At 35.0% G+C, this 13,234-nt stretch overlaps 1 protein-coding gene across 1 annotated transcript in view; it reads right to left on the bottom strand.

Moving 5' to 3' along the window:
• The window catches only part of LOC128642338 (protein disulfide-isomerase A2), a 134,295-nt gene that overhangs the window by 4,911 nt on the left and 116,150 nt on the right, over positions 1 to 13,234 (bottom strand). The window contains exon 9 of the mRNA XM_053695071.1: positions 8,458 to 8,639. Within this exon, the coding sequence (XP_053551046.1) occupies positions 8,458 to 8,639 (182 nt within the window). The remainder of the gene's footprint in view (positions 1 to 8,457; positions 8,640 to 13,234) is intronic.

Here is a 13,234-nt window from a genome sequence, read left to right on the forward strand (position 1 = left end):
CTTAGACTATTGTTTCTATATATAATATAAATAGCTCCCGCTATAGGAGCTTAGACTATTGTTTCTATATATAATATAAATAGCTCCCGCTATAGGAGCTTAGACTATTGTTTCTATATATAATATAAAAAGCTCCCGCTATAGGAGCTTAGACTATTGTTTCTATATATAATATAAATAGCTCCCGCTATAGGAGCTTAGACTATTGTTTCTATATATAATATAAATAGCTCCCGCTATAGGAGCTTAGACTATTGTTTCTATATATAATATAAATAGCTCCCGCTATAGGAGCTTAGACTATTGTTTCTATATATAATATAAATAGCTCCCGCTATAGGAGCTTAGACTATTGTTTCTATATATAATATAAAAAGCTCCCGCTATAGGAGCTTAGACTATTGTTTCTATATATAATATAAAAAGCTCCCGCTATAGGAGCTTAGACTATTATTTCTATATATAATATAAATAGCTCCCGCTATAGGAGCTTAGACTATTATTTCTATATATAATATAAATAGCTCCCGCTATAGGAGCTTAGACTATTATTTCTATATATAATATAAATAGCTCCCGCTATAGGAGCTTAGACTATTATTTCTATATATAATATAAATAGCTCCCGCTATAGGAGCTAAGACTATTATTTCTATATATAATATAAATAGCTCCCGCTATAGGAGCTTAGACTATTATTTCTATATATAATATAAATAGCTCCCGCTATAGGAGCTTAGACTATTATTTCTATATATAATATAAATAGCTCCCGCTATAGGAGCTAAGACTATTATTTCTATATATAATATAAATAGCTCCCGCTATAGGAGCTAAGACTATTATTTCTATATATAATATGAATAGCTCCCGCTATAGGAGCTAAGACTATTATTTCTATATATAATATGAATAGCTCCCGCTATAGGAGCTTAGACTATTATTTCTATATATAATATAAATAGCTCCCGCTATAGGAGCTTAGACTATTATTTCTATATATAATATAAATAGCTCCCGCTATAGGAGCTTAGACTATTGTTTCTATATATAATATAAATAGCTTAGATTATCTGAGTCCTACATTTTGACGCATTAACGGGACATTCTAGTTAAAATTAAACTTTTATGATTTAGATACTACAACTTTACAATTTACTTTTTTCATCAAATTTGATTTGTTCTCTTGGTATTTTTTGTTGAAAGCTAAACCCAGGTAGGCTCATATGGTAATTTCTAAGTCCTTGAAGGCCGCCTCTTACGCCAGGCCATTTTGACTTTTTTTCAGCTAGACAGCGCTAGTTCATGTGTGCCATATAAATAACATTGTGCTCACTCCTGTGGAGATAACTAGGAGTCAGCATTGATTGGCTAAAATACAAGTCTATCAAAAGAACTGAAATAAGGGGGCAGTTTGCAGAGGCTTAGATAAACGTTAATCACAGAGGTAAAAAGAATATTATTATAATCGTGTTGGTTATGCAAAATAGGGGATTGGGTGATAAAGAGATTATCTTTTTAAATAATAAAAAATCTGGAGTAGACTGTCACTTTAATAACAAATGGCTAGATTACAAGTGGTGCGCTAACTTTTGCACACAAGTGATATCGTTTTTTTTGTCTTTTTGTGTGCATTGGAAATAGCGCTCATATTACAAGTAGAAAGTAAACACGATTTGGAGATCGCAATTACAATTTATGCAGCTTAAGGCATCACGTAGAGGAAAATTGGTTAATTTGCTGGGAGGTAAATACACTCCCATTTAACCCCACCTAAATAGATCACTGTTTTCAATTAGAGAACATCTAGCAATGTAGTAGTTTTATGCTAATCTCAATCAAAAACATTTTTTTTTTTTTTTAAGAGATGATAGAAATACTAGTGACCCATTCATTATATATAGTATGTTAAGCATGATATTGTTATACTTATACATATAATACAGTTATACCAATAAGGAAAAGACAGCATTAGTAAGCACAACGTGCTTAATATTGGTTTTGAAAAGGTACTTAATTTTCTTTTTCTTAGTTTAGAATACTATATTCCCAGTTCCTTATGACTTAGCAATATATATATAGGCTAAGTCTATAGTGATAGAAAAGTAGTAACAACCAAGCATAAAGAATGTGTAAAGGGAACAAGTAAATATAGAATGAACAGGATGAATAATCAGCTCATGAGAAAAATATATATAGATGGTGGTGACAGTGCCAGTTGCCATCTAGTACTAGTATAAAGAAGCGTACATATGTATAAATATAGATATAAACATAGAAGCACCAAAACAATAGACCGTAGATGATCATAAACTAGTACTAATGTGCGCTGTTCTAGTACATTCGTAAAATATAAAGGTTATATGAAGTTCTGTCATCTAACCTCATAAAAAGATTTAAAAAAGAACTGTATGACATATTAGATGATGGCGTGCAATTAGGTATTTTGGACAATGAGACTATGAAATATTTTAATGTAACAGATCTGATCACGCCAATATGTCACCATTTACCGAAAGAGCACAAAAGTTTGGATGATGTAAAAGGACATCCTATTGTTTCAGGCAATGGCTCCTTATTGGACCCATTGTCTGAGTGATTGGACGCTATTTTGCAACCTATTGTTCTTTCTCTACACAGCCACATTAAAGATACCACACATGTTTTGCAGCTAGTTGAGGATTTGACATGGACATCTGATTATAGTTGGCTAACCATAGATGTAGTGTCTTTATATTCCAGCATTCTGCACCATCTAGGTATTTTAGCTATCAAATATTTTTTGGAATTACTCTACCAACTGGACAGCCACACAATCGAGTACATTGTGAAGGTCACCACTTTTCTTTTACAGCACAACTATTTTTTGTTTGAGGGGGTTTACTACTTGCAGAGACGAGGCACCGCCATGGGGGCGAAATTCGCCCCATCATATATTTATGGGATGGCTCGAGAGGTGCTTTGTCTATGCCAGGGGTATCCAAACTTTGCTCTCCAGAGGTTTTGGAACTACATTTCCCATGATGCTCAGCTAGATAAAATGCTGGCTGAGCATCATCGGAAATGTAGTTCCAAAACCTCTGGAGAGCAAAGTTTGGACACCCCTGGTCTATGCTGATGGTAATCCTTTCTCACAATATATTCACTTCTACAAACGTTTTATTGATGATTTGCTTATAATCTGGTCATCAAATGAAACTACTGCAAATCGATTTGTTCATTTCTTAAATGACAGTGACAACGGGGTGGGTTTTACCTTCGAATGGCACCAATCTAAAATTAATTTTTTGGATATCACCCTTGTAGGTGATATTACACCCGGAAAAATTATAACTAAATTATACCGGAAGCCGGTCTCAGGTAATACCATACTCCACAACAAAAGTGCATATCCCAGACACGTCTTCAAGGGTATTGCAAAAGGGCAGCTTTTGCAAGCCAGAAGGATATGCAATACTGACTAGGATTTTGTGGAGGAGAGTGTCAACATTGAAAGTAGATTGATTGAGAGGGGATATCAACCAAGAATGGTTAAAAATGTGGCTAAGGAAGTGGCTAGAATGGATAGGCAAAAAACCTTGAAGCACAGATTGCACAACACTAAAGATGAACGCACCCTATTCATCACACAGTAATCTTCAGAATTCTATGAAATCTGTGATATCTTGAAAAAATATTTTCCATTACTACATGGGGATAAGGATCTGAAAGCAAAAAACGGATTGCTAGTAAATAAAGTTTTGAAACATAAACTTTTATTTAGTTATTTAAAACATAGAGGGACAAATTCCCCTTACAGAAAAACAAGACTAACATGTTTCACCCTTAGCCGTATTCATAGTCCTTGTCCCTCTATGTTTTAAATAACTAAATAAAAGTTTATGTTTTAAAACTTTATTTACTGGCAACCCGTTTTTGCTTACAATTGGATTTGCCAGTCAGCCAGTAAATAACCTGCATTGCCGTCTGATTTGATAGCAGCTCACTCTTTTGGAATACTGAGCTATTTTTTGCCTTTATGACTAACTACTATATTGGATCCGCAAATACACACTACGAGCAGCTCCGAGACAGCTGGAGGTGAACTCCGTGGAAACCCCTATCCTGCAGGGATAGAACGTACAGAGGAGGCGTGGTCACTGAAACAGTGACGTCACCGGCACCACGAGGAGCAGAAGGAACGCTCAGCCGCGTCGTGTGGATGGCCCGGAGTCCGGGAGTAAACCTCTGCAGAGTGGTGAGGACTGTGACTCAGTTGACATCCGATACGGTAAAAACTTTTGTCTTGAGGGGTTCCGGAATGGCTGTGTGTGGGGAGAGAGCTAACTGGATGGACTGTCATTACTAATGTCGATGGGCAATAGGTCACAGGAGTGACAATAGAGACACATCTATCGTTAATAATACTAGCCCACAAGAATTTGACATATGTATTGCCCCATATTGTGTGTACTTGCCGGGCTTAAGTTGAACTTAGCTGCTATTTTTATACTTCATACATTAATTTGTTGGTAAAGTGATTTTTGGACCTACATTTTCACTCACAGACGAGCAATTACTACAATTTAGTGTCTAAGTGGACCATTGTATTTTTTGTGTAGATAAGGATCTGAAGATCACTGTTGAGCAAGGGTTTAAATGTGTATACTCTAGAAACCTAACCTTAGGTAATTACGAAAAACAGTAAGAAGAGCGCAAGAATGGCTTAGAAAAATGTATTCAATAAAACCATTGCAGTAAAACAAAAGCACTTATATTAAAACTTAGACAATTCACCATCCATATAAGATGAATGTCCTTGATGTGGTATGAAGTTGCTTGACGAGTCTAGATAACTAGATTTCCGGTATCAATTTATACCTAGGGGAATAGCGGTCTCTAGTGGGCAATAGTTAATATGACATATATATATATATATACACAATAGAGACACTAATTCCACAGTTATTCAAAAACTCTAAATGCATTATTGAAGTTAATAAAATCAATAACAAATTAATACAATATTATTTTGAAAAAAACACTATAAAGAATTATTATCATTACTTTACTTTTTAATAATAATTTTTATATCAATTGTATTATACTTAGAATTGTTATGGAAAGAGGTATGTACAGAACAGATATATCTCTGTATATACTTTTCACAGTTCTTTATAGTGTTTTTTTAAAAATGATATTGTATTAATTTGTTATTGATTTTATTAACTTCAATAATGCATTTAGAGTTTTAGAGTTAGAGTTTTTGAATTACTGTGAAATTAGTGTCTCTATTGTGTATATATATATATGTCATATTAACTATTGCCAACTAGAGACCACTATTCCCCTAGGTATAAATTGACATGGGAAATCTAGTTATCTATCTGTATCTATACAACTGCCCTTGAAAAAGTCTGGACGGGATCCGGACGAAATGCGTAGGGATCTATCTGATGTGCCTTGTGGAAGGCTTATACTGAGTACTACCCCCTTGCTGGGGGACACTTCAGCGATTTTCCGGTCGTAACGTCAGACGCCGCTTCTCTGGAAGTTGGTGCCGTGTAAGATCTTGGATGTCGGACTGCTAGTGGGACTCGTCAAGCAGCTTCATACTACATCAAGGACATTCATCTTATATGGATGCTGAATTGTCTAAGTTTTAATGTAAGTGCTTATGTTTTACTGCACTGGTTTTATTGAATACATTTTTCTAAGCCGTTCTTGCGCTCTTCTTACTGTTTCTCGTAGTTCTCTGTACCTTGTGGTTTGTGGAAATACCACTGAAAAGGAGCTGCATCGGTTTATTGGATTACCCAGACCTGGATATTGATATACAGACTTTCCATAAGTATTCATCATTTGGACTCATAAAATATCGCTTAAGACTGTATATGGTTGTTTGAAGGTACTCATTACTATCCCAATATATATATATATATATGTTGGCGTTGTAATACTATGTATAGTGATTTATTGCACATATTCATCTATTGATTTTTTAGAGATTAATACTGCACTTGGTATTATTTGGAGTAGTATTTTGAGTATTACACAACTCTGTTGTGGATTAAGTGGATTGCTCATCGATTTTTTTATGCGTTTATTCATTATTAGTTTTAGTTATATTTATATTATTCAGAGATATCCGCTAGTGAATTAGTGCTGATTTATTTTTTATGTTCTGTGTAACCTTAGGTAATATCTTGTGCCCCAGTCAGCTCCCACAGAGATAGTAGACCACTACTTGGCTTAGTGTGAATGGTACATATAGGTGTGGGGGAGCCAGATGTAAGGCTTGTGAATTTCTCACAGAAGGTAAAGGTTTTTATTCATGTGTAACTAATCAGACTTTTGAAACCAAAGGATGTGTGAAGTGCTCTACATCCTACATTGTGTACCTCATAGAATGTACCCACCATCATTGCCAATATGTAGGTATGACTAAGAGAGACATACGAACCCGGATTCAAGAACATCTTGGTTATATAAAAAATGAGAAACCTTGTTCAGCGTTATCATGACATTTCCTTGAGGTGCATGGCGGGGATGTTAAAGCCTTTAAATGGCGTGCAATTGAGGCCATCAGGCGACCACTAAGAGGAGGAAATAAGGATGTCCTCCTGGCAAGACAAGAAGCCTTTTGGATTTTCAAACTGTGTACCCTGATGGTTTCAATTCTGAGTTTGACATAATAAATCACTGGCACTAAATAACTTCATATAATCTTTAAATTTTACGAATGTACTAGAACAGCGCACATTAGTACTAGTTTATGATCATCTACGATCTATTGTTTTGGTGCTTCTATGTTTATATTTATACATATGTATGCTTCTTTATACTAGTACTAGATGGCAACTGGCACTGTCACCACCATCTATATATATTTTTCTCATGAGCTGATTATTCATCCTGTTCATTCTATATTTACTTGTTCCCTTTACACATTCTTTATGCTTGGTTGTTACTACTTTTCTATCACTATAGACTTAGCCTATATATATATTGCTAAGTCATAAGAAACTGGGAATATAGTATTCTAACCTAAGAAAAAGAAAATTAAGTACCTTTTCAAAACCAATATTAAGCACTTTGTGCTTACTAATGCTGTCTTTTCCTTATTGGTATAATTGTATTATATGTATAAGTATAAAAATATCATGCTTAACATACTATATATAATGAATGGGTCACTAGTATTTCTATCATCTCTAACAGTTTTTTAATTGAGATTAGCATAAAATTACTACATTGCTAGATGTTCTCTAATTGAAAACAGTGATCTATTTATTTACCTCCCAGCTAATTAACCAATCGCTGTGCAGAGACACTTTTTTTAAACTGTTCACCTATCAGTAGTCAGCAGGTCTATGATTATGGCATCTGCCGTAACTAGTAAGACCAACCTGCATTCTTTGTTCCTATGTTGGTATATATGGATTTTATCCTGTTTGTAAATAAAGATTTTGGATTTTAACTTTTCGGGATTCTACTTTCTTCTTTGCTGTTTTCATTATGTCTGGACTACAAGGAGTCCTATTTTCAAGTTGAATCCTGTCTATGTCCTCCACTCGGTAGCCGAACGCTGCTATCCAATGATATTCAAGGCAAGTTGCTCATGGAGAAGCTGATTGGCCGAAGAGCTACAAGTGTTTCACACACCCCTGCACGACGTCACAAGCCATACCCGGAAGCAAGTGAGACCCGAAAAGAAGCAGCTTCTAATGTGAATTAATTCCACACCGGAGCTGTGGTTCAGACGCTGCATTGTTTTTGTAGACAACTGTGAGTGGTCTCAGCGATGGTGGCGAGCTGAATCCATCAGAAGGGTGAGTTTTGTCCCCTATTCCGCTGCAGTGGATGACTGGACTGCAACTATATAGGGGTGTTGTGACATTAACGTTCAGTTATTATGCTGTTGGTCCTATCTATGCTTCTCTCCATATTGGATACTATTGCAGCCTTTTACATTTGGGGCACCAAATCTACTATTATCATAGAGGCTATATGAGGCTTTTTATGCTAGGGAAATTCCCCATTGTTTATTACTCATATAAACACTATCTGAAAAAAATGGTCAAAAAAAAAAAAAAAAAAAGGTATACGACAAGGTGTTTTACTGCAAAGGAATAAAATTGATATATACATCCATGTACATGTCTAAATATGTATGTATGCATATATACTGTATATGTGTATTTATGTGTGTACATGTGAATTTATGTATTTTACTGTACATATTTCATATTTTCTTCACTTACACAAAAATGTTATTTTTTATTGTAAATATATATAATTATATATATCTGTATATACCTATATATATTATATATATATATATATATACACATATATATATATACATATATACACACACGTATAGGTATATAGATATCTATTTTACATTAATATTAACACATGATGAAAAATATTTTTAATGTCACTTATCGTGTACTGGTTTGTGCTATATGTTACCTTTCGTTCTGTACCAGCAGGAAACAATCTTAGATTTGGGAACCCTCTCACTCTCAAGCCGTCAATTTCATTTGCAGTTGCATCAATTTTTGCAATAATGACATTTTCATGATCTTTATATTTCTCGCCAAGCTCCTCCCAAATTGGCGCTAACTCTTGGCAATGAGTGCACCACGGAGCATCTAAACATAAAAACAAAATGCATGTTATTAATATAATTTCAGAAATCATTTAAAGGGGCAGGGGAACACCTTGTAATTATAAGACACTTATGTTGTTTTGTTATAGAATAAAGTATTAACCTATTGTAAACATTTTTAAAACAAATTAAAATCAGGTTTACTGCAATTGTTTTTAATAGCCAAACTCCAACCACCTCTTGTCTCTTTTTGAGAAGCCAATTTGGGCTTTAGTCTGCAGCTGACAAAGCTAGCCACAGTCATTATGTTCGCACAAAGTGCACTGGTTTGCAGTTCTTGTATGTTTAAGCCAATTAGGGAAATATATGTAGCAGGGTTACCCTAGAGAGGTCTGCAGTGTGCTTTCCCAGCTCTGAGTATTAGAAAAGTAACAATTTTCAGAGCTAAATTACATGAAAAGGGGAAAAATAAATAATGAAAGTATATTGCAAAGTTGTTCACTATACTTAAAGGGACATTAACTTTTATAATTTAGATAGAACATGTAATTTCTTTCATGTAATTGGCAAGAGTCCATGAGCTAGTGACGTATGGGATATACAATCCTACCAGGAGGGGCAAAGTTTCCCAGACCTCATAATGCCTATAAATACACCCCTCACCACACCCACAATTCAGTTTTACAAACTTTGCCTCCTATGGAGGTGGTGAAGTAAGTTTGTGCTAAGACTTCTACGTTGATATGCGCTTCTCAGCATTGTTGAAGCCTGATTCCTCTCGGAGTACAGTGAATGTCAGAGGGATGTGAAGGGAGCTTCACCTATTGAATGCAATGGTTTTCCTCACAGGGATCTATTTCATAGGTTCTCTGTTATCGGTCGTAGAGATTCATCTCCTACCTCGCTTTTCAAATCGACGATATACTCTTATATTCCGTTACCTCTACTGATAACCGTTTCAGTACTGGTTTGGCTATCTGCTATATGCGGATGGCTGTCTATCGGTAAGTATGTTTTCATTACTTAAGACACTCTCAGCTATGGTTTGGCACTTTATGTATTTATATAAAAATCTAAATATATGTATTGTACTTATATTTGCCATGATTCAGGTTTTCAGTATATTTCCTTCTGCAGACTGTCCGTTTCATATCTGGGAAATGCTTTTTTATGAAAAATGTATTTCTTACCTGGGGTATAGTCTTTTTTTCTAATTGACTGTCTTTTAAATTCACGGGCAAAATTAGGCTTGCGAGGGCGCAAAATGCCAGAGTTTATTGCATCATTCTTGGCGCAAGATTTTTTGGCGCAAAGTTACGTTCGTCATTTCCGGCGTCTTAGTTGACGCTGAGTCCTTTCACAAGGACATCTATGACGCGAGTGTGTCATTTCCGGACGTTCATTATTTAAGGCCCCATTTCTTTTTGCCTCCTGCCTTTTTTCTATGTCAGAGGGCTATGCTGTTTGCATTTTTCCCATTCCTGAAACTGCCATATAAGGAAATTGATCATTTTGCTTTATATGTTGTTTTTTTCTCTTACATTTGCAAGATGTCTCAATCTGATCCTGTCTCAGAAATCACTGTTGGAACCCTTCAGCCTGATAAGAGTTCTACCAAAGCTAAGTGCATTTGTTGTAAACTTGTGGGGGTTATACCTCCAGCTGTGGTTTGTAATAATTGTCATGATAAACTTTAACATGTAGAGAATGTATCCATCAGTAGTAGTTCATTACCTGTTGCTGTTCCCTCAACATCTAATAAGATATACCTGTAAATTTAAAAGAATGTATTTCTGATTCTATTCAGAAGGCTTTGTTTGCCATTCCGCCTTCTAATAAACGTAAAAGGTCTTTTAAAACTTCTCATAAAGTTGATGAAATTTCAAATGACCAGCAACATACTGAATTATCCTTCTCTGATGAGGATCTATCTGATTCAGAAGATCCTGCCTCAGATATTGATACTGACAAATCCTATTATTTATTTAAAATGGAGTATATTCGTTCTAAAAGAAGTGTTGATTACATTAGATATGGAGGAAACTAGTCCTCTTGATATTAAAACTAGTACACTTTTAAATTCTGTTTATAAACCTCCTGTGGTTATTCCAGAGGTTTTTCCAGTTCCTGATGCTATTTCTGATATGATTTCTAAAGAATGGAATAGGCCTGGTACTTCTTTTATTCCTTCTTCAAGGTTTAAAAAATGGTATCCTTTGCCAGCAGTTAGATTGGAGTTTTGGGAAAAGATCCCCAAAGTTGATGGGGCTATCTCTGCTCTTACTAAACGTACTACTATTCCTACGGAAGATAGTACTTCTTTTAAAGATCCTTTAGATAGGAAACTTGAATCTTATCTAAGGAAAGCTTATTTATATTCAGGTCATCTTCTTAGGCATGCAATTTCTTTGGCTGCTGCTTCAACTTTTTGGTTGGAAACTTTAGTGCAACAAGTATCGGATCATGATTTGTCTAGCATTGTTAAGTTGATTCAGCATGCTAATAATTTCATTTGTGATGCCATTTTAGATATTATCAAAATTGATGTTAAATCTATGTCTTTCGCTATTTTAGCTAGAAGCGCTTTGTGGCTCAAATCTTGGAATGCTGATATGACTTCTAAATCCAGATTGCTATCTCTTTGTTTCCAAGGTAATAATTTGGTTCTCAGTTGGATTCGATAATTTCAACTGTCACTGGGGGGAAGGGAGTTTTTTTTTGCCTCAGAATAAAAGACCTAAGGGTAAATCTAAAGCTTCTAACCGTTTTCTTCCTTTCGACAAAATAAGGAACTGAAACCTAATCTTTCCCCCAAGGAATCTGCTTCCAATTGGAAGCCTTCTTCAAATTGGAATAAATCCAAGCCATTTAAGAGATCAAAACCAGCCCCTAAGTTCGCATGAAGGTGCGGCCCTCATTCCAGCTCAGCTGGTAGGGGGCAGATTAAAATTTTTCAAAGATGTTTGGATCAATTCGGTCCAAAATCATTGGATTCAGAGTATTGAGTATTGTCTCTCAGGGGTACAGAATAGGATTCAGAGTAAGACTGCCTGTGAGAGGATTTTTTCTCTCACGCATTCCAGCAAACCCAGTAAAGGCTCAGGCTTTCCTGAAGTGTGTTTCAGACCTGGAGTTATCAGGGGTAATCATGCCAGTTCCATTTCAGGAACAGGGTCTGGGGTTTTATTCAAATCTTTTCATTGTCCCAAAGAAAGAATTCATTCAGACCAGTTTTGGATCTAAAGATTTTGAATCGATATGTAAGAGTACCAACTTTCAAAATTGTGACTATAAGAACTATTCTGCCTTTTGTTCAGCAAGGGCATTATATGTCCACAATAGACTTACAGGATGCATATCTTCATATTCCGATTCATCCAGATCACTATCAGTTCCTGAGATTCTCTTTTCTAGGCAAGCATTACCAATTTGTTGCTCTTCCCTTTGGCCTAGCGACAGCTCCTAGAATCTTTTCAAAGGTTCTAGGTGCCCTACTCTCTGTAATCAGAAAGCGGGGTATTGCGGTATTTCCTTATTTGGACGATATCTTGGTACTCAGTTTTTATGTTCTGCAGAATCTCACACGAATCAACTAGTGTTGTTTCTTCGAAGACATGGTTGGAGGATCAATTTACCAAAAAGTTCTTTGATTCCTCAGACAAAGGTAACCTTTTAGCTCTGCTTCTTAGCAAAGAGATCAAACTACAAAAGGATCAAATACATAAGGATATTTGAGTTATTTCAGAAAGGTATATAACATTTCTCTTTTAAATTGTTGTTACTTGAATAGTTTGTACTTTCAGATAATATATTTTGTTTTTCTATTAACTTTATATTTTGTTTTTTTATAGGTGGTAGACCTGAACTGTGAATTAGTTTCACTACAGAAATTGAATAGTTAAAGGTGGTAGACCTGAACTGGGAATTAGTTTCACTACAGAAATTGAATAGTTAAAGGTGGTAGACCTGAACTGTGAATTAGTTTCACTACAGAAATTGAATAGTTAAAGGTTTGAGTTAATTTACATTCTTTTGTATTCTGGTTTTTAGTATTGCAATTAGATAACAATTAGATTGTTTGCATAGGTGAGCAATTAGGAGGGACCCCACCCTATCTTTCTGAGGGTATTTAAAGAGATCTGTTTAGCTCTGCTTCTTAGCAAAGAGATCAAACTACAAAAGGATCAAATACATAAGGATATTTGAGTTATTTCAGAAAGGTATATAACATTTCTCTTTTAAATTGTTGTTACTTGAATAGTTTGTACTTTCAGATAATATATTTTGTTTTTCTATTAACTTTATATTTTGTTTTTTTATAGGTGGTAGACCTGAACTGTGAATTAGTTTCACTACAGAAATTGAATAGTTAAAGGTGGTAGACCTGAACTGTGAATTAGTTTCACTACAGAAATTGAATAGTTAAAGGTTTGAGTTAATTTACATTCTTTTGTATTCTGGTTTTTAGTATTGCAATTAGATAACAATTAGTTTGTTTGCATAGGTGAGCAATTAGGAGGGACCCCACCCTATCTTTCTGAGGGTATTTAAAGAGATCTGTTTAGCTCTGCTTCTTAGCAAAGAGATCAAACTACAAAAGGATCAAATACATAAGGATATTTGAGTTATTTCAGAAAG

This window comes from Bombina bombina, chromosome 11 (assembly GCF_027579735.1).
Source record: "Bombina bombina isolate aBomBom1 chromosome 11, aBomBom1.pri, whole genome shotgun sequence".
NCBI classification, from domain to species: Eukaryota; Metazoa; Chordata; class Amphibia; order Anura; family Bombinatoridae; genus Bombina; species Bombina bombina.